General features: G+C 43.5%; 1 protein-coding gene across 5 annotated transcripts in view; it reads right to left on the reverse strand.

The window, feature by feature from the left end:
* LOC147017607 (aryl hydrocarbon receptor nuclear translocator 2-like) overlaps positions 1-24959 on the reverse strand; it is a 248876-nt gene that overhangs the window by 97758 nt on the left and 126159 nt on the right. For all 5 annotated transcript variants that reach the window (XM_085847344.1, XM_085847348.1, XM_085847345.1 and 2 more), the window contains exon 9: positions 72-148. In XM_085847344.1, the coding sequence (XP_085703470.1) occupies positions 72-148 (77 nt within the window). The remainder of the gene's footprint in view (positions 1-71; positions 149-24959) is intronic.

Genomic DNA, 24959 nt, shown 5'->3' on the forward strand with positions numbered 1-24959 from the left:
CAATGTCTGGAATAAGAATGGTGTTAGTGGAAGCAAACATTGTTGCCGCAAATTCTCTCCAGGAACCTTACCTGTAAGCGGCCAATGGCCACAAGGCAGAACTTGCTGCCCCGTGATGCTTCCGTGTCATCTTCAGTCACCGCCATTCCTACAAACATCCCCACCAAAAATGTCAAAATAATTTACCTCCCAAACCAGAATATATTGCACAGCCAAAAAAACAAGAAAGTGAAACATCATGACCTGAACTTACTTGTATTAGTTATACCAAAAATAAACACACAAAAGTATGGATATAAATGTCACTCTGCCAGGTTGGAGCATGCCAAACTGGGCCTGCATTAAGAGTGCAACATATCCTAAAGGCTGTACTATGAGAGGCAGATATAACAGTTAAAGACATATTTTACAAGATAACAGCACAAAAACAGTGACCGAACAAGGATCCCCAATCAATGACCCACTGCTGTGCAGGCCAAGGGCCTGCCCCCAATGATTTGTGCAATTTAAAATGGAAGTCATAAATTGAATGCCATTCATGGCTCTCACCCATGATGGCAGGGGTAGCCGTATAATAATACCATTCCTTTAATGCTGTAAAGGCACATAGGGCTGCCAAGGCAGTTTCATTGGCAAGGAGTACAGTTCGGGACGGGACGCCACTCAAACGCAGGTTACCCCAAATGGTTATTACCCCAGTATGTTGGTACTCATTTCACTGACCTCAGAAGGATGACCATTTCACTGACCTCGGCTGAGTCAACCCCACCCGGTGGTAATGAAACGGTAGACAGGGGCTTGAACTCAGGAAACTAAGGTCCCAAGCCAGCCACCTTAACCAATAAGCCAACACCAGGCTTAGCTATAGCCACACGCCCTTGCTTATTCACCAAAAACCCTCATATAAACCCACTGACCACAGGTGCTTGCAACTGTGATTACACATAGAAGATTTACCCTGCCACTTTGGAGCAGGCCTAGCAAGAGCAAGTTTTTCACTTGGACAGCAACATATCGCCTCAGAGCTGAAATGAACAAGGTTGACATTGGGCAACTTTTAAATATTTGTATTCCCTGTTGTAAACAGCTGTGGTCAACAAATGAGATTTTTGACTGGCATGTGCCAGCATTTGCCAATAGCTAAGATAGCATCTTTGATGAGAGACATGAGTGTATTGTTTGTAAGAACTGATGTTTGTCTTCCATGAAAACTGTCAAGAACCGTCAACAATATATAACCAGTGGAGACGGCTTAATTGGCTCAACGTAGTAATCCTATATCTCATTCCAAGAATGTTTAAAAAAAAAAAAACTGAAGTTAAACTCCTGCCTGCTCAACACTGTGCTATTGACCCAGATAACTCATACATTGAAGTAAAATTAACATAATTACAAATAAATAATGTAAAAATTTACAATACATCCAGTTAATTCATAAACAATCACAACATTGGAAATCACAACTTGCAATTTACCCATTAAGAAAACTTAAATATACAGAACACTAAAAACATTAATAAACCTGTGTTTAGTTCCAAGTACATTGGCTACTATTATTATCTGGGACATGTTCTCATTTTCTGTTTTCCCATATCATCCAGTCCAGAAACAGAAAGTTTGCTGGCACATGACAGTCAAGAATCATGCCCATAATATATTCTGCTATACCTTATAGTGGGAGCTGGCCAACAAGGCAGCTTGTTCCCACACAACTTGAGGTACGATATGCACATGAGAACATTTTAAATGTTAAAAGGAGTTGTCACATCACTGACTTGATAGTGATTCCATTGGAGTCCTCGAGTACACATCCAATCGAGTACAAGTTTAACAGAGCTCATTTGGCAGGTTGGTTAATACAAGTTCCCTTCGTTCACAACTTGTTTGTGGGCAACTCTGGTGAAAGCATCGACAACAAAATATATATCTCTCAGAATTATGATTTTGGTGCCATTCCTGGAATAGAAGAAACAGCAATATATCCTTTTATTAAAATTTTCGCCGCTGGTTTTGATATATTTTCTGTAGTACCTCAAATAGTGTGACACCTCTAAAGCTGGATCGACAGGAAAAGTTTTGAAATATTTTTCTCTGGAACCACTTCATCGATTGATGCAAAACTTGAAATATATCATCATCCACGACCAATGTGGAGAAAGTTGTGATCACAATGACTTCATCGGTCACATGGTTTGGCAGCCATATCGGATTGAAGGAAAACCTTTAAAAATCATTTCCTCTGAAACCACTTAACCGATTATGTTTTAGTTATCAAACATTTATCGCCATGGGTACTCGCCATGGGTATACCTAAAGTTTCACATCGATTGGTCCAGCAGTTTGACAGAAGGATCTTTTTTAAAGGTTTTAGCTTCAATCCAATGCAGCTGCCTAACCATGTGATGTATGACGTTTTAGTTGTCAAACTCTATTTGTCAAAGTTAGTCAATTATATAGATATGAAGTTTCACATCGATTAGTTTCATGGTTTCAGAGAACAGGATTTTTTAAAGTTCTGTTTTTAATCTAAATGGCTGGCTGACCACATGACATATGACGTTATCAATTTAAAACTTGACTCACACTGGGTAGTCGATCACATATATAAAGTTTTGCATTGATCAGATAGTGTTTGTTTTTCTATCCAATATGGCTGCCAGACTAGGTGACTGGTGAGGTCATCATTTTCACACTATGTGTTGCATTGATACTGAATCATATTTGTAAAGTTTCTCATCAATAGGTTAAGCAGTTTCAGAGAAATAATTTAAAAAACATTTTCCTCCATTACAATATGACTGCCAGACCACATCATGGATGACATTTTCGTGATCACTCATATATCCCCAAGGGTAGCTGATGACAAGTTAAAGTTTCACATTATTCAGTTCAGTAGTTTGAGAGATGATTTTTAAAGGTTTTTCCCTAAAATCCAACATAGCTGCCAAACCTTATCATCGATGATGTCATCAATTTAATTCACTGGTCACATTTCCTTGTCGATCACCCTCAGAAAGTTTTGTATTGATCGGTGCCGATCTTCTACATTTTCTCAACAAAATAGTACAACCATTAACATGTATCCAATCATGTAAGTAAGATCGGATAAAGATCGGATATTTGACCTTTTGACACATCGGTGTCAAAAGGTCAAATACCAAAATATGTAATTGCGGGCACATTTATAAACATTGCTTAATGAAACTTTGTATGTGCAATCAACATTGGGGGATGCATGAAATATGTAACGATTTTTGGATTTGACTTCCAGTTCATACCCCAGGGGGTGGGGATTTAAGGTCAGGTCAGGTCAGGTCAGGTATGGGAGCATGCACCAGAGCAGCGCGTCGCTGCGTCCATTTACCGCCAGTACTCCAGGGGCCTCCATCTGGCCATCCCCCAGGCAGATGTCTAGCCCATCCCCACCTCCTTGAGATGATGAATTAAGGTCACAGAGGTCAAAACGGGAGAAAAAAATTAATTCAAAATTTGATATTTGGGCATTTCTGGTGGAACTTTTTGCCATCTTTCAACTTTGCTTTAGGTGGGAAGCATGGGGATTTGTGATGGCAAGGTATTGACTTCGGTGTAGTGCTATTGACTACTTATAGCTATTGACTACTTATACTTTTCTATTGACTACTTATACTTTTCATTCTAATTTTTTTTAATCTACAAACATGCAATCCCCCTCCCCCCAACCCCAAGATGCACAGTTAGTTGTAGGTCCATCGATAAGCTTGGCAGGAGCTCATCTTTCTGACTCTCCATTTAATTATCTTTCTTTCCCTCTTCCTCGTACTCTGTCGCCATTGCTAACACAATTAATTTGTTGGGGGAAGTTGTCAGAAGAGGATCAATTAAAACTGAAAATGATGGCCTGGACAGCATTCGCTCGAGTACCACGATAGCATTGTTTCGATTGGACCTGCCATGTTCTTAAGCGGTGCCGATCACTCCATTCCATTGGAGTGCTTGCTTGAGCGCTTTGAATGAAGCAAGCCGCTTGGCGAGCAGCAAGCAAGCCGCTTGCTAATGGAGCATTCCCCAGGTGAGCCACCATAGTGATTATAGGGCAAAAAATATTTTTAAAGAATTTATAATATGCCTTCCTCTACACCAAGCCATTAATGAGCCAACCAGATTTTTGAAAGAATAATTCAAAGCGACGTGACAATTTTCCTGAGATGAGTTCAAATTACATAAAGAAGAAATTTCAAATGCTGTGTTTGGTATAATTTTAACCCCCCCCCCGACCCCTCGAATGCCGTACCAGCATTCTTACCACAAGACCAACACTACATATCCATTATTTGTTAAGTTAAGCTTCTATGCCATTCAACCTTTGAATAGAAAACATAATATGGTCCGATCAATCTTGTACGGTTGGAGGGTAATCTTCTACATTTTCTCAACAAAATAGTAGAACCATTAACATGTATCCAATCATGTAAGTAAATATTAAAATAGATTAACATTTTAACATATGCTGGGGGTTTTTTTTGTAGCCAGAGTCAAGAATTGTAGAAGAGCGAGAACACAGAACGGATCAGGAGACAACAGAACAAAAGGAACAGCAGAAAGAGAAGAGGGAAATGCCAACAGCAGGGCCGAGGGACAAAACAGACGGAGACGGACGACAGGCTGTTCAAATTTATTTAAACATTTTTCTCAAGCTGCTGCATGAATACCGCACAATACATGTGTGACCATTTTAACAATTCAAGCATGCTCTGCCTCCAATTGAGAGCCTCTGATCCAATCTCCCAATGGAAGTAATTAACGAAGCCTCATGGAGTTACCACAGTGATTATAAACCAAACAAAAAAAAATATCTGAAATGTCATATGCATTCCAAAATTCAATGCTCGACCCTTGCTCTGAATCTTGGATTCTATGTATGTCATGAACCAAAGGCCTACTCTTGGAAAAACTAGGAAATCAAATTCAACACAAATACGTCGATGGGTATGCCTCCGCCCACATGAGATGTCAACTCACTGCTACATTTGGTCTCAATTAAGGGTCACGTAGTAAACTAGAAGGGCACTCGGTGGAGCGCATACCGCCGCCATGTAATGCCTGATCCACAAGAACATATCTGGCCCAACACATTTTTGAGACATCATGCTATATAATCGTTTTTGGCCCTATCTCACGATGGTGAAGAATTGCTTAAAAAATTAAATAATTCTCGTATCCAGATCCGGATTCACATCGTCACCAAAATAAAATCAATTCGTTGTGGTCACACACCCGACCTATCCACCAAGTTTCATCCGAATCCGTCCACAACTCTTTTGAGATATCGTGCTATATATTAGTTTAGCCTTATCTCTCAATGGTGAAGAATCACTGAAAAATATTATCTTATCCGGATCCAGATTGGGATCTTCACTGAAATCTAATCAGTTTGTCCTTGTCACACACCCAACCTGCCCACTAAATTTCATCGGGATCCGTCCTCAACTTTTTGAGATATCCTGCACACAAACAAACAAGCAGACAGGAAGTGGTGAAAACATAACCTCCTTCACCTTCGATGACAGAGGTAATTAAAGGTCAGATGAGAGGGAAAAGAGGAAAAAGAGGGATTATTTTTTAACTTGTGCAATTTTAACTTTTTTTACCTTGTATTTAACATGTAACTTTGTTATACAGTGCAGTACTTACAAATTTATCCTTTATAGGGTCGGGATTGGAGGGGGTGGGGGCTGGGCGTTTTATGCTGTTTTATTTTGGGGGGTTTTAGCACCAGGAGAGCTACTCGATAGTAATTTGGTTCACTTTTCAGCAATCCTGCAGGGGTGCAACATACGTCTTGATGTATCTGCAAAATAATCAATAAAATTAAATGAAAGTATAATGGGGAAATATTAGAACCGATAAGCATCAGATGCTTCAAACTTGAGTTAAGATCTGCAAAATTATTTTCAAAAGGCACAGAACTTTGACCTGTTGAACCCAAAATTGAATATTTTCATCTTTGTATTGCAGTCCATACTTATGATAAGTTTGGTTGAAATCCCTTCAATGGTTCACAATTTATGGTGGTAACAAAATTAATCTGCAACTTTCAGCTAAGGTCACGATGACCTTTGATTTTTTTTTACTTTTGACCCCAAATCTATTCAGTTCATCTTTGCATCGTGGTACATACTTGCACCAAGTTTGGCAAAACCTCTTCAGCAGTTCACAAGTTATGGTGGTGACGAAAATCTGACTGTGCATGCTGCACACACGCATGGACGCACAGCCGAAGGGATAACCTGAAAACATAATGTCTCCAACGCCCTCGGCTGCGGAGCCATAAAAAGGAATGATCAAGTGATTTTAGCAATACTGTATGGGACAGCTGGCTCAATAATTCCTCCCCACCCATACCCCTCCCCCCATAAACCATCCAAAGAAATGACATGCTTTATGAACCAAAGCCCACTTTTGGCACTGCATGCACAAAACAACTTTTATTTCAATATGATTTGACAGTTTAAGAGAACAAAATAAAATTCAGTATTTAAGAACTGCTGAGAAGTAAGCAGGCAAACATTAAACTATTATTGCAGTTCTGCGAAACCAGCACTCCGCCAAGGCGATGGCACACAACATATAGCGGTTCCCGAGACAGTTATTTCATTTTTATTCACTTTCGATAGCCCCTTCCCTTATGTGTTATGGGTTTATAGGTCATATGGGTTGCATGGACTTTGGGCAGGTTTTTATTCCCATCCTTTTTCTATTTTACTTTGCACATATGATCTCTCTATCCAGCAAACAAGCAGACCATAGCAACAGGGGCAACTCATTTGCATACACGTGCCCTTTCACATCCAAATCGCACATCATTACCCAGCAGACGCTCAACTCAAACCTTGACCATACTCGAACCATAACACTACAACTTCCCTCCGACCACCACAATGCCTTCATAACAATTCCCCGACACTATCAGACCCCAACTCAAGCTCGCCTACACTCACCATTGATGCCACAGTGAACGACCACCACCACCACCACCACAAATCACCATGCCGAAAGCTCACCACTACACCACCACTGCCATCACTCGACCACCATCACCATCAATGATTACCACCATGGACGGGGGAATGCAGCATGCCATGGTGGATACTCGGATGGGAATGTTCTGGCAAATAGCTCAGGGCTCGAGTGTGCGCTGGGCTCAGTTCAACATCGTATGGATAGCCCCAGTGCTCTGCTCAATTGTGGCCTTCATTGCATGTTCAGGGCATATCCGCAGCCGGGGAGCGCAACCAACTACATGCCTGCCATGTAAATCTCAGAGCTCAGGCGCGTGGCAGAGTGCAGAGCAAATGGAGCCATATTCCACCGCTGGACCCTTGCATGGGCAGGGCCAAAGCCATGGTATTGGTCCATGTGCCAATGAGGACATTGGAAAGTTATATCGGATCTCTTAATCTGACTTTGGGCTCCTCTCTCTGCCAAGGGATTATAAAATGCCAGGTGTTCCACACAGAGGGTGGTTCTGCTTCTTATTGGGTGCTGTTCGGTTCAGGTGATCACAGGTCGGAGTACAACGAAGCGTGACGAAGCTAGATGGAGTGCAACGGAGTCCATAACCAAAGGGAAGAAAGAGCCAGGCGCCAGATCGAGTGCAGCATTAGACAGAATGATACTACACTTACAGATCTCTTCAACTTTGTCGGGAGTATTACATGCACCTAACAGTTTTCCTTCCCTTTGGTGGACGTATGTAATTTGTGGTGCCGGACCCAGCACGTTCTCCAATGACTGCAATCCAAGGTTATGAACGAACGTACAGGTGAGCTACCACTCGAATGGATCTTTGCCAGTTGGTGTCTGGGACTTCTGAGTGATGTTGCAGTGACCACATCAACAGCATAATGTCTTTCAAACTTGTGTTTCAAGAAAACAGATACAAAGTCAAATGAGGAAGTTGCCATTACATACAATGCAATGTCAAGCTCCGATTCCTACGTTCAGTTGTTTCCGCTGCCCAGTGTCTCTGCACTGCCAGCTCAACTCGCACGTGTTCACCTCATCCTCTGTGGCTGTCAAACAATCAATTCCCATCGTGGTTTCCTCTCTCTCGTACGCTAGCCCGTTCAGGATGATTAAAGAACTTAAATGAATTTTTTCCTGATACACAATCTTAATGAGTTTTAATCAACATGATTATAATCAGCTCCACGCGTTAACAACCGCTCTGGACATTAACATCTCGTTCACTCATCATGGTTAAATCGAATACATCAGGGTTAAATAAATCATCACACATCTCTACACCTCCCTCCATTTATATAGCATCACAGAACAATCTCGTGCCTTCCTAGTATCACAGAACAATCTCATGCGTTCCAGGAAATGCGATTGCAGTCCATACTGGAGGTTTCGTCTGAGAACGTTCCAGCACCTTCATGAATCTCACCAGGCAGTATACAGTACAATACTGCCATCTTTTTTTTCTTTCTTTTTTTTTTGTATACCTTATCGAGGCTCGTGTGAGAGCGAACACACAACGCACAGGAAGGGGGGGGGCATGAGACAAGAGGGGCAGGAGTGGGAAGGACAAAACAGTGGGGAACAGAGACATTAGGAGATCTGTGGAAGGGAGAGAGATGGAGTGGGGAACATGGGGAATACAAGACAGACATTACAGGGACTTTCAGGAAGGAAAGCAGGGAATTTGAAGGAGGTGGGCTTGGGTGGATTATCGGAAGTAGAAAAGATCGAGCATTTCGATGGGGGGGGGGGTGATAAGATCTGAGGTGGTGGTGAACAGCTGTTTTGAAGGCCTGGAGGGAAGAATGGGATTGAATAGAGTGAGGGAGTTTATTCCAAAGGTGGGGAAAAAGAGGAATGAAAGAGTGAAGGTGAGCAGTGATTCGTGATTTTGGCAGTTTTACCAGAAGGGGATTGCTGGCGGACCTTGAGCTCCCTGCGGAAATGTGGTGGGGACAAATCACAGAGAGAGCAGGGGGCAAGGCTGGAGAGGAGACGGTAGAATACAAAAAGACCACCGACAAGCCTGCGGTGAGAGTCAGAGGCCCAAAGATTCAGCCTCATTGCGGGAGATTCCAATGATCCGAAATGCCTTGGTTTCCACAGCGTGAAGCCGAGAAAGGTGGGAGGCAGGAGCACCAGCCCAGAGGAGAGAGCAGTACTCCAACACGCTGCGGACGAAAGCTTTGTAAGTGGTCAGGAGCTCGGGTGGGACGAGGAAGGACTTTGCACGACAGAGGATTCCCAGTCGGCGACTGGCTTTGAAGGCGAGGTTTGAAATGTGGCTTTCCCAGGAAAGGTCATGGCAGACAGTGAGACCCAGAAGCTTGAAAGAAAGGACTTCTTCCAGAGGATTGTTGAGAAAGTGTATGGGGGGGGTTCTAAATGGTCCTTTCGGAGAGACATAGTGAGAATGTGAGATTTGTCCGGATTGAAAGACATGTTCCACGTGTTGGACCAGTTTGTGATTTTACCCAGATCTGCAGTGAGCGAAGAAGCAGCTGCTTGCCAGCCTGAGGGATGACCGATGGTACGGCAGAGGGTGGAGTCATCAGCAAAGAGATATAGAGGATTTTCCAGAGAGTCGGTGAGATCATTGATGAAAACCAGAAAATAACAGGGCCCAGAACGCTATCATGAGGAACTCCAGCCTGGACAGGAAGGGGGGATGAAAGAACTCCATTTAGGGCCACACGTTGACTGCGACAGGAGAGGAAGTCTGCGAGCCATGAGTGGAGATGGCCTTGAATACCATGGGAAGAGAGTTTGGTGAGCAGGGCAGGGTGCCAGACCATGTCAAAAGCACGTGATATGTCCAGGGATACGGCTCGGATTTCATGTCTGGCATTGAGGACCTCCATCCATTGTTGGGAGAGCAGAAGCAGCAAATCCAGGGTGGAGTGACCTTGTCTGAAACCAAGTTGATGATCGGAAATCAAGCCAATGGAGAAGAGGAAGGATTTAATATCTGAAGCGATGATGGATTCCATAACCTTGCTGGATTGTGAGAAGGCTGATTGGTCTGTAGTTGCAGGGATCTGTTTTTGCACCTTTTTCTGCAGGGCAGTAATGTTTGCTGATTTCCAAGCAGATGGCAGATGACCTTGAGCAAATGAGAGGGTGAATCGAACAGAGAGAGGGTGAGCAAGAGCAGAAGAGCAGGTTTTTAGGACACGTGGGCTGATGCCGTCAGCACCGGTTGCAGAATCTGAGTCGAGGTTTGACAGCAAGCTCTCCACCTTGTCAGGGGAAAAGGACACAGAGTCCAGGGACAGTTGGGTGTGGCTGGGTTAGGTGGGTAGAGAAAGCGATGGGTTTTGGACACAAGATTTAGCTGCAAACATCGAGTTTAGGCATTCAGCCTTTTCACGTGTGGTATCAGCAGTGCGGCCATTTGAGGTAAGGGAGGGGATGGAGGGGGAACATTCACCAGAACAGATTTCATTAGATGCCACCAGTATTTTGAGGGAGAGAGGTTTGCGAGTTCAGACTTGAGATTAGAAAGATGTTGTTTTCTGGCTCTCCTGAGGGTAGATACACACTTGTTCCGAGCTTTATGGAAGGAACTGAGATTACCCTCAGTTGGGTTTACTTTCCATGAGGCAAAGGCAAGGTGTTTCAGGACAACTGCCTCGCCACAAGCTTCAGTGAACAATGGGTGGGAGGAAGGGTAGGACAATTGAAGACAAGAGGGGATAAATCTGTGCATGAGGGAGAGCAAGTTTCTTTGAAAGAATTCCCAGGATGAGTTGATGTTGGAGAAGGTAGGGATAGGAGACCAGTCTATAAGTTTGATGGCTGCTTAGAGACCCTGCCAGTTGGCTTGAGTGAAATGCCAGACTCGATGGTGGTGAGGTGGTTCTCTGATAATAGCCAGAGATGTCCACTTTGACAAGGACGTGGTCAGAAGAACCGATTGGAGCAGAGGAAGAGCAGCAGATATTGTCAGGGAAATTTGTCAAAATCAGATCCAGAAGAGATGGAGTACCATTGGTTGAGATCCGGCTTGAGAAGTTGATCGATTGAGTCAGTCCCAATGAGTCGCAGAAAGCTTTTTTGCTGAAGTGCCATGACAGGTGAGAGAGGTACCCACACCGAGCCAACTGGCATGATGGCAATTGAAGTCGCCACATATGAGGAAGAGAGAGTTTGGATGAGAAGATAGAAGTTGGTCCATGTTTTCGGATAGTGAGGTGTAGATGGAGTCATCACTGTAAGGTGGACGGTACAGTACACATATAAACATGAGGTGGGAGTGGAGGGGAAGCCGTAGCCAGAGGTATTCCTGGGGGTGTGGGGAGTGAGGGCAGTGCATGGAAAGTGAGGAATAGAGTCTTTGATTGAAGAGAGCAACTCCTCTACCAGGACGAGGCTCAGGTCTGTCCTACCGGAGGAGGGAGTAACCAGGGAGAGATACTTGGGAGTCAGACACGTCTTGGGGGAGGAAAGTTTCTGTTCGGCAGATTACGTCTGGTTTGTCAGTGGCAACCTGTATGGAAAGATCTGAAAAGTTTGAGCGAAGGCCCCGGATATTTGCGGTCCACACTGTTAATGAAGAGGGAGGAGAGGATGCTTTCGGTGCAGGGGGTGGGAGGGGAGGGGGAGGGTAGGACAAGGGAGGGAGGTAAGGAGGGTTGTTGAAAGAGTTTGGGGGATTACAGAATAGCTTGGGGAGGGAGCAGGATGAGGAGGAGAAAAGACTCTGTGGTGCTGGGGGAGAGGGGGACAAGAGAGGGGGAAGAAGGCAGTTGAGCATTTGAGGAGGTGGAGTGAAGAGATGGAGGTGAGAGGGCAGTGGAAGGAGGCAGCTTTGTGGATGAGAGGGGGGGGCAACTTTGAGAAGGATGAGTGAGGGGGTGAATGATGGGAGAAAGGTGAGGGGTGAGTTTTTGAGAGGTGAGAGGGAGGCTTAGAGGGAGAAGAGTGTGACAAGGAAGAAAAAGTTTTTTTTTTTACAGGGAAGAATCTTCAGTCAAAATTAGCTCACTACATCAAGCAGTTTGTATTACAATTTACCGATCCATGCGACACGAAACTTATAACATGTAACCGTCAAATTTAATGGTTCATTTTCAGGCATTTACTAGTGCTTACAAATACCACAACATCTAGCTTTTAACTGACACACTTCCTTGCTGAGCCTATCTTCTCACAACTTATTTTCTTTGTTCCCATCTCATCCACTGTGGATGCAACAAAAGAGCATCAATGATTGTCCGGGGCCACTGATCCGCATCTTCCTCTTTGCACCTCATCTGCCAATCATTGCACCTCATTTTGCACTTCCCTCCAACCATGCACAATAGACACCCTCAGTTTTCCTTCACCCCTTCCATCTCCTCATTGACTGGGTTGTGTTGGTCCATCGACGCACAAGGTAAAAAGAGGTCGAAACCACCTCGTTCTTTTCTCATATTTCTTTGCTCTCTGAATTTCCTCAGGTATGATTCTGACGTTGCCTGCCGTGTTCATGTAATTAAGACTGTAGAAGTTTATTTACGGTTTAACTCTGTCCTGTGTCTTCTCTTTTGTATATTCATGTATTTTCTTTTGCCACATCTCAGGAATCCTTGCTTTCCCCTGCTGTACATATTTTCTGTGTAATAAATCCCTTATATTGTACACACACTTTTCCTTGCCCTCGTTTTTAGCTCGCCTGTTCGAAGAACAGAGAGCTATAGTGATACCTCCGGCGTGAGCATGAGCGTGAGCGTCAGCGTGAGCGTGAAAATGTTAAAGTTTTTGGTGCAAGTTATTTCCTTTCTTCTGTTTTTATTAATACCACACTATTTTTTACTGATTACAATATACAAATACATATATTGCTTTAAAATTATTTGGATCAGACTTCACTGCAATGCTTTATAAAAAATATTATGAGACTAGTCTTTTAAAAACGATAAATGTATAAACAGGCGAGCATTGGGTGGCTTTTACAACAACTCTCTGGTTAAAGAAACTGCTTGTGTTATAAATGTATCCAGTTTGTTGTGTCCTTTCTTCCATTGATCCACATAGTCCGCACGTAGTGCAGCTGGAAAGCTTTACCTCACCAATTGGCTCTTGGTAGCCGCTGCATACTCGACATCTCTGCTTGGCTGCTCCTGATAAGGTAACTTAACTCGAGTTTGCATCGAGGACACGAAACCCCCCCTTAGGTGCAGCTGTGCACAGGTAAGGTACCCACGCGAAATAGTGAAACCCTGCCAGAATTGGTGGTACCAATCAGCGTTCGTGGTTGATTCGCAACCCACCGGCACGCAGAATTAGCCATGCTTGGTGGCCTCAGGACCGAGCATTTGAGAGGGACCTGAGTGCTTCCCTTTGTGGCGAACCCCGAATCCCAGATCCATAACACTATTTCACTGTTTTTAAAATAATTTGAACAAATAATTTCCAACTGCTGTACTTTTCATCTGTATACATTCAAACAACATAATTCAGAGGATGCAATGTTGTATAAAATAGTTTTTTTCTTTATTATGTTCAAACTATGTATAAATTACCTCGTAGTGCTGTGCTTACAAAAATTGTTCCAACCATCTTCAGAATGCATATATATTATTTGACCCTCTTACCTCCTTATAGTATATATTATTTTGCTTTATTAAGTCAGTGTATCGTCATCATTGTCGTTGGTTGCCACTTCGTTTTCGAAGATAGCTATTCCAAGCATTGGTTCTCTTTCATGTATTGTGCATCCGCTTCCTTGACACTTTTGATTGGCCTTGCTTCCTTCCCACGAGTTGACGGCCTTGTGGATGTCACCTATATTGAAATTGGGCCCAGGCAAGGGTTGCAGCCAACTGTGTGAAAGTTTCTTCTGACAGCTATTGTTTCATCACCAAATTATAATGCTGACTTTGCTTTCTTCGTTTCTCAAATTTCCACTTTTCCTGTTATTTTGTTCATGTTCATAGCCATCTTTTAATGTTTCATCACCCCTATCTCTTACAACACACCGTGAAAACATATTGTATAGGAAGCCTCGTGTACTCATCCTTGCAAGTATGCTTTCTTAAACCAAATCACTTATTGCCAGCCTGGTGTGGAAAAACAGGTTGACGTGTTTGGTGCCCTTATCTGAGCATATAGCTTGTGGTGCAAGAATCTCACTCAAGCTTAGCTCCCATATACTGTGTTGATGTGTTCATCGTCTATTACTGTCCTTGTAGTTCATATAATAGTACACTGATGTTTCCTCTTGTCTTTGATTTACATGCAATATATGTGCAAGCTCCACCATGAGCCTTTGACCACTGTTAATAAAACAAGTTGTTTTTTAATATACTTAAAGTCGGGAAAAAAGTATAATATAAAAAAAGGAAAAAGAAGCAAATGTAAGAAGTACACACATCAAGCTCCTCCTTGTATAAACTCTTAACACATCAACCATCAGTTAAAGTTAGTAGTGCACAAAATAGCTTTGTATGCCATTTTTGGTTTAGTTGTCAGGTCAGGTTCGATCTGTGACCTGCTACAGGTACCATGTAAACCTGTACTAACCTGTTCCATGGTCGGGTTGTCGGCGACTAAACCGTCTCCCCCACCAGGTTTTCTGGTGAGGAGGGTGTTTGGATATGGACACCCAGCAGGATTAAAAACAAAACCTGTCAAAGGGCGGAGGAGCTCCTTGTGAGCCAACGGCCATCCATATCTAGTGCCCAACTGTGTCTGCGGACGTCCTCCTGCAGTTGGGTCACTTCTTATTAGGAGGTTGGTGGCAGGATTTGCACTCCGGCCACCGTAAAACCCTTCATTCCGCAAAACGCAAAAACGCAAAAAAATCTGAAAACCCACTCCGTGGGAGTACCTCCTGTGCAGCTTCCCTTCGCAGGGCAGCTCACCGGATGACGGGATTGGGGCAAAGCCTTCGGGACCCCCAATCTTTGATAGGAGGGAAACCACGGGGTAACATCCCTGGGTCAGATTGCGGGAGAGTGTGTCAGAGTGGTGCTGAGGTGTCGTCCACCAGACGGCGGTCTCCTTGGGTTAACCTGAGGCGGTCCCTTCGGGTGGGTGCCTGGAATGTTCTATCCCTAAGAGAGGATGATCACCTGTCTCTGTTATCATCTGAGCTCAAGCGTTTGGACATCGGGATTGCAGCTCTCTCTGAGGTTCGGAGACCGGATTGCGGCGAGATAATGGTGGGTGGGTACACCTACTATTGGTCTGGTCGCACTGATGGTTACCATACCCAAGGAGTTGCTGTAGCTGTGTCCAATAAGCTGACCCCAATGATAATTGAGGTAACACCGGTCAACGAGCGTATTATGAGATTAAGGATTCGTCACTCCTTAGGTGTCATTTCCCTGGTCTCTGTTTATGCTCCAACTGAGGCGAGTGATCTCACCGTGAAGGACACATTCTACGCCACACTTGAGTCTGTGGTTGATCAGTGCCCCAGACGAGATACACTTCTAGTCTTGGGGGATTTCAATGCATCGACTGGAACTGATAGGGACGGTTATGAGGTGTGTGTTGGTCCCCATGGGTCAGGAACTATGAACCAGAATAGCACTATGTTCCTTGACTTTGCAAGAAGTCATGGACTTAGGGTGGCTGGTTCATGGTTTCAGCGCCCACAAGCTCATCGCTGGACTTGGTATTCCAACGCTGGCGGTGTGGCAAAGGAGATTGACCATGTCCTCATTGACGGTCGTTGGAGGATGATCCAGAACTGCAGGGTCTACCAGAGTGCTCAGTTCCTCAATACTGACCACAGGCTTGTTGTAGCAACTCTAAAGCTGCACCTTAAATCCTGGAGAATGGTACCATCCCAGCCGAGGCTGGATGTTGCCAAGCTCAGGGATGAGAGAGTAGCTGAGGAGTTTGCGAACAGGCTGAGTGGACACTTGGGGGGTCTGGGTGCTTTGGGGGGTCCTGAAGAGTTGTGGAGCGCCTTCAAGACCACCGTCCTTGATGTTGCCGGTGGATGCCTTGGAGCTCACCGCAGGGCAAAGAAGAATTTTGTCTCCCAAGGGACACTGGATACCATTGACCAGAGTCGCAGGGCCAGGCTGAATGGCAGAGCTGAGCTGTTCAGGGAGCTGAGGCGTAAAACTGTACGTGCACTGAGGGTGGACAAGGAGGCCTATGTGCGAGGAATCTGTGAGGGGGTAGAGCATCACCTTTGGACAGGTGATTCTCGTCCCGCTTACAGGGGAATTCGCGCATTACGTTCATCCAAGCCCATCCCTCGGAGCACTACAGTTCGAGCAGAGAGTGGTAGGCTCTTGACAGAGGAGTCTGAAGTGAAGGCCCGCTGGGCCGGTTACTTTGAGCGGTTGTACCAGGCTGATCCCCCAACTGTCGAGTTGGACGTAAAGGGTGTTACAATCCCTGTTGCTGACCCTCGAATCAACTGTGGTCCACCTACGCTTGTGGAAACACGGGCTGCGGTGAACCAGTTGAAACGGGGCAAAGCTCCAGGGATCTGTGGCATCCATGCCGAACTTCTCAAGGCTGGTGGAAATGCTGCACTCGTGTCGTTGCATGCAGTTTTGTGCTCTGCCTGGAACACAGGCATCATCCCAACTGACTGGAAGAGGGGCCTTGTTGTCCCTCTCTGGAAAGGGAAGGGTGATCGCCAAGACTGCAACAACTACCGAGGGGTGACGCTGCTCTCAGTGCCGGGCAAGGTCTTTGCTCGGATAATTCTCGATAGGGTTCGCCACCATCTGCTTGAGCACCAGCGTCCAGAGCAGTCAGGCTTTACACCAAAGAGGTCAACGATTGACCGTATCCTTGCACTCCGTGTCCTCACCGAACGCAGACGAGAGTTTCGGCAGGGGCTGCTTGCAGCCTATGTTGATCTCCGTAAAGCGTTCGATTCAGTGAATCGGGATGTCCTCTGGAGGATTCTTGGTCTTCGTGGGGTGCCACCAAAACTGATCGATCTGATGTCTGAACTCTACTCTGGTACTGAGAGTGCTGTGAAGTGTGGTGGTACCATCTCTGACTTATTTCCAGTTGTTACTGGAGTTCGTCAGGGATGTGTACTTGCCCCCACACTTTTCAGCACTTGTATGGACTGGATTCTAGGGAGGATGTCGGAGAGATCAAGTTGCGGTGCATCATTTGGGAATGTCAAGATCTCGGACCTTGACTTTGCAGATGATGCAGTCATCTTTGCGGAGACTTTAGACATCCTCTTGGGGGCCCTCGAGGTGCTGAATGAGGAGTCGGAGCCGTTGGGATTACGGGTGTCTTGGGTCAAAACTAAGATCCAGGCTTTCGGTGACATCTTGGATGCTGCTGTCCTGTCTGTGTCTGTTTGTGGTGAGGATGTTGAGGTCGTGGAGAGATTCACTTACCTTGGCAGTGATATTCATGTCTCTGCTGGCTGTGAGTCAGAGGTCAATAGACGTCTGGGTCGGGCCTGGGGAGTCATGGATTCACTGGATCATGGGGTGTGGCGCTGCCGGTACCTGTGCGGGAGGACGAAAGTCCGAGTCTTCAGGTCCTTGGTACTTCCAGTCTTGCTCTATGGGTGCGAGACTTGGACTCTGACCAAGGATCTGAGACGGAGACTTAATTCCTTTGGTACCAGGTCTCTTCGGAGAATCCTTGGCTATCGCTGGTCGGATTTTGTGTCCAACGAGCGGTTGCTGAGAGAGACTCGGATGAGATTTGTTACCTGCATAGTCCGTGAGCGTCAGTTGCGGCTGTATGGACATGTGGCTCGTTTTCCTGACTCTGATCCTGCTCACCAGATTCTCTCAGCGAGGGAGTCTCATGAGTGGAGGAGGCCAGTGGGTCGACCATGTGCCTCATGGTTGCAACAGGTTGACCATCATCTCAAGGAGATGGGGATGGGCCTGGCATCTGCCTGGGGGATGGCCAGACGGAGGCCCCTGGAGTACCGGCGGAAAGTGGACGCAGCGACGTGCTGTTCTGGCACATGCTCCCATACCTGACCTGACCCATAGCCATCTTTTAATGTTTCATCACCCCTATCTCTTAAACACACTGTGAAAACATCTTGTATAGGAAGCCTCGTGTACTCATCCTTGCAAGTATGCTTTCTTAAACCAAATCACTTATTGCCAGCCTGGTGTGGAAAAACAGGTTGACGTGTTTGGTGCCCTTATCTGAGCATATAGCTTGTGGTGCAAGAATCTCACTCAAGCTTAGCTCCCATATACTGTGTTGATGTGTTCATCGTCTATTACTGTCCTTGTAGTTCATATAATAGTACACTGATGTTTCCTCTTGTCTTTGATTTACATGCAATATATGTGCAAGCTCCACCATGAGCCTTTGACCACTGTTAATAAAACAAGTTGTTTTTTAATATACTTAAAGTCGGGAAAAAAGTATAATATAAAAAAAAGGAAAAAGAAGCAAATGTAAGAAGTACACACATCAAGCTCCTCCTTGTATAAACTCTTAACACATCAACCATCAGTTAAAGTTAGTAGTGCACAAAATAGCTTTGTATGCCATTTTTGGTTTAGTAGTTTTGTGACGAAACATGTTCTGTGTCACAGGTTTGGTGTTTGGATACACATCCTATTGCTTTCAACCATTCTGTTTTCTCCATTTGACTATTCTGCCCAACACCACAATAAAAAAAAAATTTGAGCCATCAATGGCAGATAGCACAATACTACCCATTATTCTTTGAGCACAATGCATCATTTTTCCAAAACTTCGGGATGCCATATAATTTGGAGGATTGGACAAATAGTCCAGAAGAGAACATCCAACAGCTTATTTATGGACATTATTAAATTGCATGAAATAATTCTGCAAAATACGCGGTCAATCGGTGACGTGGGTTTATTGTACAAGGATGGCAGGGTAGATCAATGGCAGCATGTTTGCCTCTGAGCTGTCCTATCTGAGCTTGACTCCTGACTAAATGGGATGTGATAACTAACTGTTTTCCAGGTACTTCATTCTTCAAACGGGACAGCTGCATGATAAATTTAAGCTATATTTTCTCATCTGTGAGCCCTAGATTGTTGACATTGAACATCCCACAAGTTTTTCAAAAAGTTAAAGCAATTGTTTGTCGTACCCAAGCTAAATGCTCAACTTCGTGTGTACCGATGTAGCTCAGATAGGAAATGAGTACTGCTGGATGGTAACAGCCATAGAAATGCCACATTTGAAAAAAGTTTTCATCAAAAATGATGTTACAAAATATTTATCATCCACTGCACTGCACTAGGCATGGAAAACTTCGTTCTATTTCCTTCTACGTCTTCTCTTCCTCATATCCATGCTCTGGCGGGATGTTGATTTTGGTGTGTACAGCTGGGAAAGTTTGGCTAACCCGAATTTTGCTTCTTCCCACACTCTGTTTGAGCTGCCAATCTTTATCTGAATTCTGTATCACAATTCCTACGAGCTGACTTGAATCCCCCAGAAACATTCCAAATTTACTATTGAAGACCATCTGTGGGGAGACAGATGCCTCACGCATATCTTAGTTCAGCATGAATATGTGTTTTTCATTTCAGAAATTGATACAACTGCTTAAAACTGCTTTCAATTATAAAATTCCAAAATTGCTTGAACAATTTAACATTTTATCATCTTCAATTTTATGCCTATACTCTCATAATTCAAATACTAAACTTAGTACATACTGATTTGATAGTTCAATTTGATTTGACAATTCAAGACAACAAAATAAACCTGGAAAATAAGAACTGAAAAGTAAGTAGGCAACCATTAAACTATTTCACTCGGTTTGAAAAATAATTTTAACTAATAATTTCCAACTGTTCTACTTTTCATCTGTATTCATTCAAACAACAGAATTCAGAGGGAGCAATGTTGTATAAAGTACGTAAAAGTTTTATTCCTTATTATATTCAAACTATGGAGAAATTACCTTGTTGTGCTGTGTTTACAATACGGAACTTTCTAAATGACATTTCCATTTGAAACGAGACCTTTTGCGCGTGCGTTGTGTGCGTGATTACAGTGACTCGGTTCTGCTCGATGGGCACTTTCAACATGTCGTTACTAATGCGAAATCTGTAATTCAAATTGTCTTTTTAACATAATTTTCAGCATTTAGACAAAAGAGTGGCAATTTCAAGGTGTTTAACCATAATTGTTCCGTTCCTGAATGCAAATCCGGCTCGCGGAAATATAGGAATGAGAAATATCCTTGAACGAGGTGTTGGGTTTGTATCATTTCCTGTTAGTACAAGCTAGCAGCAGCAGTGGATAACACACACCGACACACACACACACACACACACACACACACACACTAAACAAGGTGACACTCAGAAGCTGTAAAACCAGAAGAACAAAATTTCTCACAGCCTGGAGAGATGAGAAAGAAGCTTTGGATAGTGTCCTACACTCATGGATAATAAAATGCATGGAATTGTGCAAGATCAACCCCCAAGTAATCAAACCGATTGAGAAAGCAATGGAGCTATGGAACACCACAGAAGGAAAGATCGAAATACCAGAAGTGAATATACGTTGCGGAATCTTCAAGGGTGACAGCATTTCACCCCTCTTGTTCTGCATGTCACTGGACCCACTGAGCAACCTCAATAATGAGCAAGGACACGGACACACCCTAATGTCAAAAAAAGAGAATACCCAAAGAGACAGGAAAGGTGACATATCTACTGTACATGAATTATATCTAAAACTCTTTGCACAAAATTAGGAGAAATTAGGAGAGCAACTGTAATTAGTGAAAGGGTACTCCGAGGACATTCAATTGGAATTTGGCCTCGATAAGTGTGCCAATTGCACATTCGTACAGGGTAAATCAACAAAAACGGACAACATAAAAATCGACTTAGATACAACAATACAGGATCAAGACAACGAAGCATCATAAAAATACCTCGGAGTAGAAGAGGGCCACCAAATATGTTACAAACAAATGTGCAAAACAATTGCCAAAGAATACTTGCATAGAACGAAGCAGATCCTGAAAACATATCTCACCCCGAGAAACAAAATCAAAGCCAACTCTCAATACCAGTATTCCAACACAGCTGTGGAATAATAAACTGGCCACAAACGAAAATCAATAAACTTGACATCGAAACAAGGAAACTCCTCATATCACCATCCACAAAATGTTCTAAAAATCAGTGCATCCTCAGAATGTACCAGCCAAGATGAGAAGGAGGTAGCAGCCTGATAGAACCCACCAAGTGCACAGGTTGGGTGTGCGACAAGGATGATTCGCTTTTGGTGAAGATCCGGATACAGATCAGATGACTAGAATTTTCAAAGTGATTCTTCACCAATGAGAGATCAGGCCAAAAAGGATACATAGCGGGATATCCCAAAAAGTTGTGGACGGATTCGGATGAAACTTAGTGGACACGGGTGTGTCGCAAGGACAAATTGATTCGATTTTGGTGAAGATCCGAATCCGGATCTGGATACGATAATTATTTATTTTTTTCGTGATTCTTCACCATTGAGAGATAGGACCAAAACGATATAGAGCACGATATCTCAAAACGTTGTGGACAGATTCGGACGAAATTTGGTGGACACATTGGTGTTTGACAAGAAAGAAGTGATTCAATTTTGGTGAAGATCCGAATCCGGATCCGCATCTGATAATTTTTCAGCGATTCTTCACCATTGAAAGAAAGGGCTAAAACAATATATAGCAGGATATCTCAAAAAGTTGCGGACGGATTTGGATGAAACTTGGTGGACTGGTTTGATGTGTGACCTCGACAAATTGCTTTGATTTTGGTGAAGATCCGAATGCGGATCTGGATACGATATTTATTAAATATTTAAAATGATTCTTCACCATTGAGAGATCAGACCAAAAACGATATATAGCACGATACTGTATTTCAAAAAGGTATTGGGCCCGATGTGTTCTCGTGGATCAGGCATTGCGTGGTGGACGTATATGCTCTACCAAGTGCCCTTCTAGTTTTCAATGTCGTGAACAAACTTTGGAACATCACGGGTGGTGAAGATGGTGGTCAAGATGGTGGTCAAGATTCGTCCGAATTGTGCATGTAGTTTTGGAGAAGAAAGCAAATGCATATTTTGAGGGGCAACCCCCCTCTCCCCATAGACCCTCCTAGACCCCAAATTTTTTTAATGTCATGAACAAACTTTCCTACATCATGGGTGGTGAAGATGGTGATCAAGTTTCATCGGAATTGTATGTGTAGTTTTGGAGAAGAAAGTAAATACATATATTGGGGGGAAACTCCCTTAAATCCCCTTTGAGGCAGATTTTTCTAATGTCATGAACAAACTTTGGTATGTCATGGGTGATGAAGGTTGTCGTGAAGTTTCATCGGAATTGTGTGCATCATTTGAGAAGAAAGCAAATACCTCTTTGGGGAGGCAACCCACTCCCCCCCCTCCACCCACCCCCTCTGTAGACCCCTTCAGACCCCTCAGTTTTTTTATTGTCATCACAGGTGATGAAGGTTGTGGTCAAATTTCATTGAAATCGTATGTGTAGCCTGTTCCAAGTCAAAGCATGGTTGAGCAGGCCAAAAACAAGGCGGCTTCAGATTGCAACGAGGTTATCGAGGAAACGCCTTCATAACGCCAAACAGCAAAGTGGCCGAGGATCATTTGATGAAGGATACAATTATATAAGGCCGTTAATTATCTTCAAAAGGGGTGTTTTAATTAACCCAAACCCCCAATTTGCACTCCTGCACTTCCTTGGTGTTTTCATAGTATGCATGCAAAGTTTCAGGCTGCTGGGTTTTATAGTTTTGGAGTTATGGAGGAGACACACACACACACACACAGCCTTTTATGAGTATAGATGGGAGATAACATCAGGAAGGTGGCTTCCAATCAGTGCATTGTCTTCGAAAAATGGTCCCACACCTCCATAAGTTCCCACCCCACCCCTCGGGCAGGAGAGCGGTCTCAAATGTGTCAGTCAGCTCTGCACCACCCTGTATGTACATATATATATATATATATATATATATATATATATATATATATATATATATATATATATATATATATATATATATATATATAAGCCTGGTGTTGGCGCAGTGGTTAGGGCAGTGGCTTGGGATCCAAAAGGTCCTGAGTTTAAGCCCCGTTGGGCCACTGAATTAATACACCAGGGGGTTGACTCAGCCTGTCATCCTTCCGAGGTCGGCGAAATGAGTACCAGTATACTGGGCCGGTGTATACCCCGGTCAAAATAGGTGTACCATATCCCTGTGTCGTAAGAGGCGACCAGGGTTGCGTCAGGAAGGGCATCCGGCGTAAAACATGTGCCAAATCACTATGCGGATCAGACGGATGATCCGCTGTGGCGACCCCTAACGGGAGCAGCCGAAAGAAGAAGATATCTATATACATGTATATATATATATATATATATATATATATATATATATATATATATATATATATATATATATATATACATACATACATACATACACCTTTCTGAGCCTTGAATATTGTTTTTAAAAAAAATTGCACAGACCACATGACTGAATAAATGTGTTCAGATCACAACAATACTGTGGAATAACAATTGGTGTCTTTGACATTGCCCAAGCAACTGTACATGTTTCTTTACTATAGCCAGCATGTACAAACAAGTGCTGTTTCATTTCTATAACTTTTGTCTGTGCCATAAAATAATTTGACAGCCAGGTTTGGCACTGGGCTCAGGGCCAATCTTGGTTTCTATCCAAATTTTCCGAGATGAAACTGAACTCTGACCAAGTGACACATTCCTTTGTCTCCATTCTCCACAAACACCCTCTCCCCACCCCAGCCCCAACCCTCCCCACCACCACTACTACTACCATCCTCATCTGTCAGCTCCCAAACCTTCCATAAACACAATGGCGGAAACACTCCCAGCACACACAATAAAGTATAGCTCCCACCCACATTATTGCATTAATTCATTTTATAATATAAAATGCCCTTACAAAAACCCCAAAAATTATGTTTGCTTGTGTAATTGCTGCCAGAGAGGAATAATATTTGATTATTTTTATTCCTTCACAAGTTCATTCCTTCACATCAGTGATGAAATTAAATTACCAAAAATTAACAATCGTTCCATCAAAATTTTCACCTTCAATGTCGTAATTACATTCCAATATTATCGTTTAAAATATTTCCTTCTTTGTCCTCCTCCCAAGGTTCCTATCATCACTCCAAAATAGTACAATTGGTAATGAAAGGATATGAACAACAGATAGAGTTATTTATACTGCTGAGAGTGGAGGGAATTACATTCTGATGGAATGGATCATATTTGGTTGTCCAGCAGGATGATGTAAAGGTAGTATACTTACCTTTGAGCTGTGCACTGTGGGTTTGATTTCCTAACCAAATAGAAATTGTCGAATTGGTACTTCACAGGCAGGGTGTCGATAACAAACTGTGCCATCCTTCAGATGGACATAAACCTGGGGACCCATCTTCAAGTCTTAGTTGGGTGGATAAGATCCCACAATTTGTTCCACGAAGAGTAGACACGTTATCATGGGCAACCTGATAAATTTACAAATTCCTGGCCAAATCAGCTTCAGTCGAACATCAGATCTGGCCAGCTGGTTCATGAAAGACAAATCAAAAACGTTCCCCAGCCGACCGCACAAGAAAGTGGGATTAATTGGGGCATAGCAGCAGCAGCAGCAGCAGCAGCAGCAGCAGCAGCAGTAGCAGTTGTTGTTTTAGAGGGTTTTATATTGACTGTATTCTGGTTGAACTTCAGTATTATAATCTGCAAATTGCACGTTTAAATGATAACCTCAGTGGGAAAGGAATGGCAATCTCCCCCAATGTAATAAACTGCTCAGCCAACTGCTTTATCAAGACTATCCTCCTTAGTGTATGTTACTCAGACCAGCTGTGGGCAGATAATTCACTAAGATAAGCTGCTGAAAAAAAGAAGTGCTTCAAAAAAATGCAGTAATACTTCCACCTGCTGTTCTGTCTTTGCCATTGTGTAGCAATAGAGTTGCAGCTTT

The sequence above is a fragment of the Eptatretus burgeri genome, chromosome 11 (genome assembly GCF_056783735.1).
Source record: "Eptatretus burgeri isolate ZD-2024b chromosome 11, Ebu_testis_v1, whole genome shotgun sequence".
NCBI classification, from domain to species: domain Eukaryota; kingdom Metazoa; phylum Chordata; class Myxini; order Myxiniformes; family Myxinidae; genus Eptatretus; species Eptatretus burgeri.